A 2,594-nucleotide genomic window follows, 5' to 3' on the forward strand; every position below is an offset into this window, starting at 1 on the left:
TGGGGGTGACCACAGCAGGGGGGTGACCATAGGTTGGGGGTGACCACAGGATGGGGGTGACCACAGCCCCATGACATGATGATGACCACAGCCTGGAGGTGACCACAGCCCCATGGCATGGTGGTGACCATGTTACAGAGATGGCCAGAGCGCCATGCCATGGTGGTGACCATGCCATGATGGTGACTATGTCACGCTGACCACAGCCCCGTGGCATCATGGTGACCTTGTCACGGTGACCACAGCCCCATGGCTTGGTGGTGACCTTGTCATGGTGACCACAGCCCCACGGCATCATGGTGACCTTGTCACGGTGACCACAGCCCCATGGCTTGGCGGTGACCATGTCACGCTGACCACAGCCCCATGGCATCATGGTGACCTTGTCATGGTGACCACAGCCCCATGGCATGGCTGTGACCAGGCCACGCTGACCACAGCCCCATGGTATGGCAATGACCATGTCACCATGAGCAGAGCCCCGTGGCATCATGGTGACCTTGTCACGGTGACCACAGCCCCGTGTCACGGCAGTGACCCCGTGCCCCCCTCCCCCAGGTCCCACCCTGCTCCTCACCAGCGACATCATCCGCGCCCGCCTCGGCTCCTCGGCGCTGGACAGGTAACTCCCGTGGGGAGGAGGGAGCGTCCCCGTCCCCCCACACCCCACACCCCACCCATCCCTGGCTGACCCCTGTGCCCTGGCAGCATCCAGGAGTACCGGCTGTCGGGGTGGCTGGCGCAGCAGGAGGACATCCACCGCATCGTCCTCTACCAGACCGACTGCACCCTCACCACCTGGACCCTGCGCTGCTTCCGCCAGGCCGACTGCATCCTCATCGTGGGGCTGGGGGACCAGGAGCCCGAGCTGGGAGAGGTCAGCTGGGGGCTGAGGGGGGCATGGAGGGGGGACACTGAATCCGAAAAACCCGGAATAGTGAACTGCCCAGAGACTTTTTGATCTTTGAGCGGCAAAGGGATTTGTTGGCAGCGCTGGGAGCGAGCCAGCTATCGCTGGAAAAACCTGCTCCAAGGCTTCACACAAAATCAGCAGGTTTTACACAATTTTCTTATAGGATTAAATGCATATTCAAGTGATTGCAACATCTATCTTGTTAATACACCTACAACATCTAATATGTTAATATCTAACATATTAATGACAGGCAGAGTGTAGGTGGAGCTCAGGCAGGGCTTGGGGCGGTGCTTCTCTTGGCCCTCAGTCTTGGGGGTAGTTCCCATCTTTCTCCCGTGGGTCTGGGGGCTTAAACTCATCTTCCTCAGCTTGACTTCTCTTCTTTTCCATTGTTCTCGACCCGCTCACTGAAGCTTGGAAAAAACCCTGGCTCCTGGCCTGTTTCTTCTATTCAAACGTCTACCTTATCCTACTGCATCTTGATTTATTACCTCTAGGCCTATGACATGTTCTTTTACCATTCTCTTAAGTTTTGGTCCAGTAAGTAGAACAGAACGAGCACAGATGGTTTGGGATGTTGGTAGCTTGTTAGCAGGCCCAAATTTCTTAGTTAACTCTTTTGGGCCTGGCCTCCTGTTTCAGCACCGAAAGCAGCCCCGGCACGGGGGAGGCGGCGCCTCGAGCGCTGTGCCCGGTTCTGGGCGCTCGGTTTGGGGAGGACGTTGAGGGGCTGCGATGCCAAAATTGGCAGAAATGTGACTGCTCAGAGACAGTTTTGTGTGTTTAGGCAGCAAAGGTGTTTATTTGGAGCAGTGTTGGGGTGCTGGGCAGCTCTGGCTGCACAAACCAACTCTGAAGTTCTCAGTGTTCTCCGTCAGGCAATTTATACAATTTTCGTGAGGGATTATGACATCTTTACGTGCATATTCATTCCATTTCACAACCTAATTATCATATTCATAACAGGCAGGGTTTGGGCAGAGCTTGGGGGGGGGGGTCATCCTTTTGGGGAGATCTTTGGTGGTCATTCCAGCTCTTCAGCCTCGTGAGGGGTCATCTTTCTTCTCCTCATCTTCATGAACTCTTCAACTCTTCCTGGCTACGAAAACCCCTTGACTGAGCTCCTCTATCTCCCCAGATGTCCACTCTGTCTGATTTATGACCACTGAGCTGACCTTTCTGTTATCTTCTAGTAGAACAGAACATACCAAACGTGGGCAGGACTCTCAGAGCAAGGTACCATCTCTCTCTGGACTCACCCCTCAATATCTGCTCTTTGTTTCTGCTGCCTTTTGACGTAAACGTTGCATTCCTCAGAGTGAGGTCTGTGAAACCTTCCTCAGAGCAAAATTCCAGTATCCAGACCTGTTTCAGCTCCTGTTTCAGCTGGAGAAGGGTCTGGAGCACAAGTCCCGTGAGGAGCAGCTGGGGGGGCTCAACCTGGACAGGAGGAGGCTCAGGGGGGACCTTCTTGCCCTCTGCAACTCCCTGACGGGGTTGGAACCGGGGCGGGTCGGGCTCTGCTCCCAGCAGAAGGGCGAGAGGACACGGCCTTGAGCTGCACCAGGGGAGGGTTTAGGTTGGACATCAGGAAGAAGTTCTTGACAGAAAGGGTGGTTGGGCATTGGAATGGGCTGCCCAGGGAGGTGGTGGAGTCACCATCCCTGGAGGTGTTTGA

The 2,594-nt window shown here is 55.4% G+C and overlaps 1 protein-coding gene across 1 annotated transcript; it reads left to right on the forward strand.

Moving 5' to 3' along the window:
- Window positions 1-534: 534 nt before the first annotated feature.
- LOC113942060 (neuropathy target esterase-like) lies at window positions 535-877 on the forward strand (the record flags this gene model as incomplete). Its single annotated transcript, XM_027633201.1, has 2 exons — window positions 535-622; window positions 709-877. Coding segments are annotated over 2 exons (257 nt in total), but the record flags the coding sequence as incomplete, so codon positions are not given.
- Between the last annotated feature and the right edge of the window lie 1,717 nt (window positions 878-2,594).

Source organism: Corapipo altera, unplaced genomic scaffold (assembly GCF_003945725.1).
Source record: "Corapipo altera isolate COAL_440 unplaced genomic scaffold, ASM394572v1 132808, whole genome shotgun sequence".
NCBI lineage: Eukaryota > Metazoa > Chordata > Aves > Passeriformes > Pipridae > Corapipo > Corapipo altera.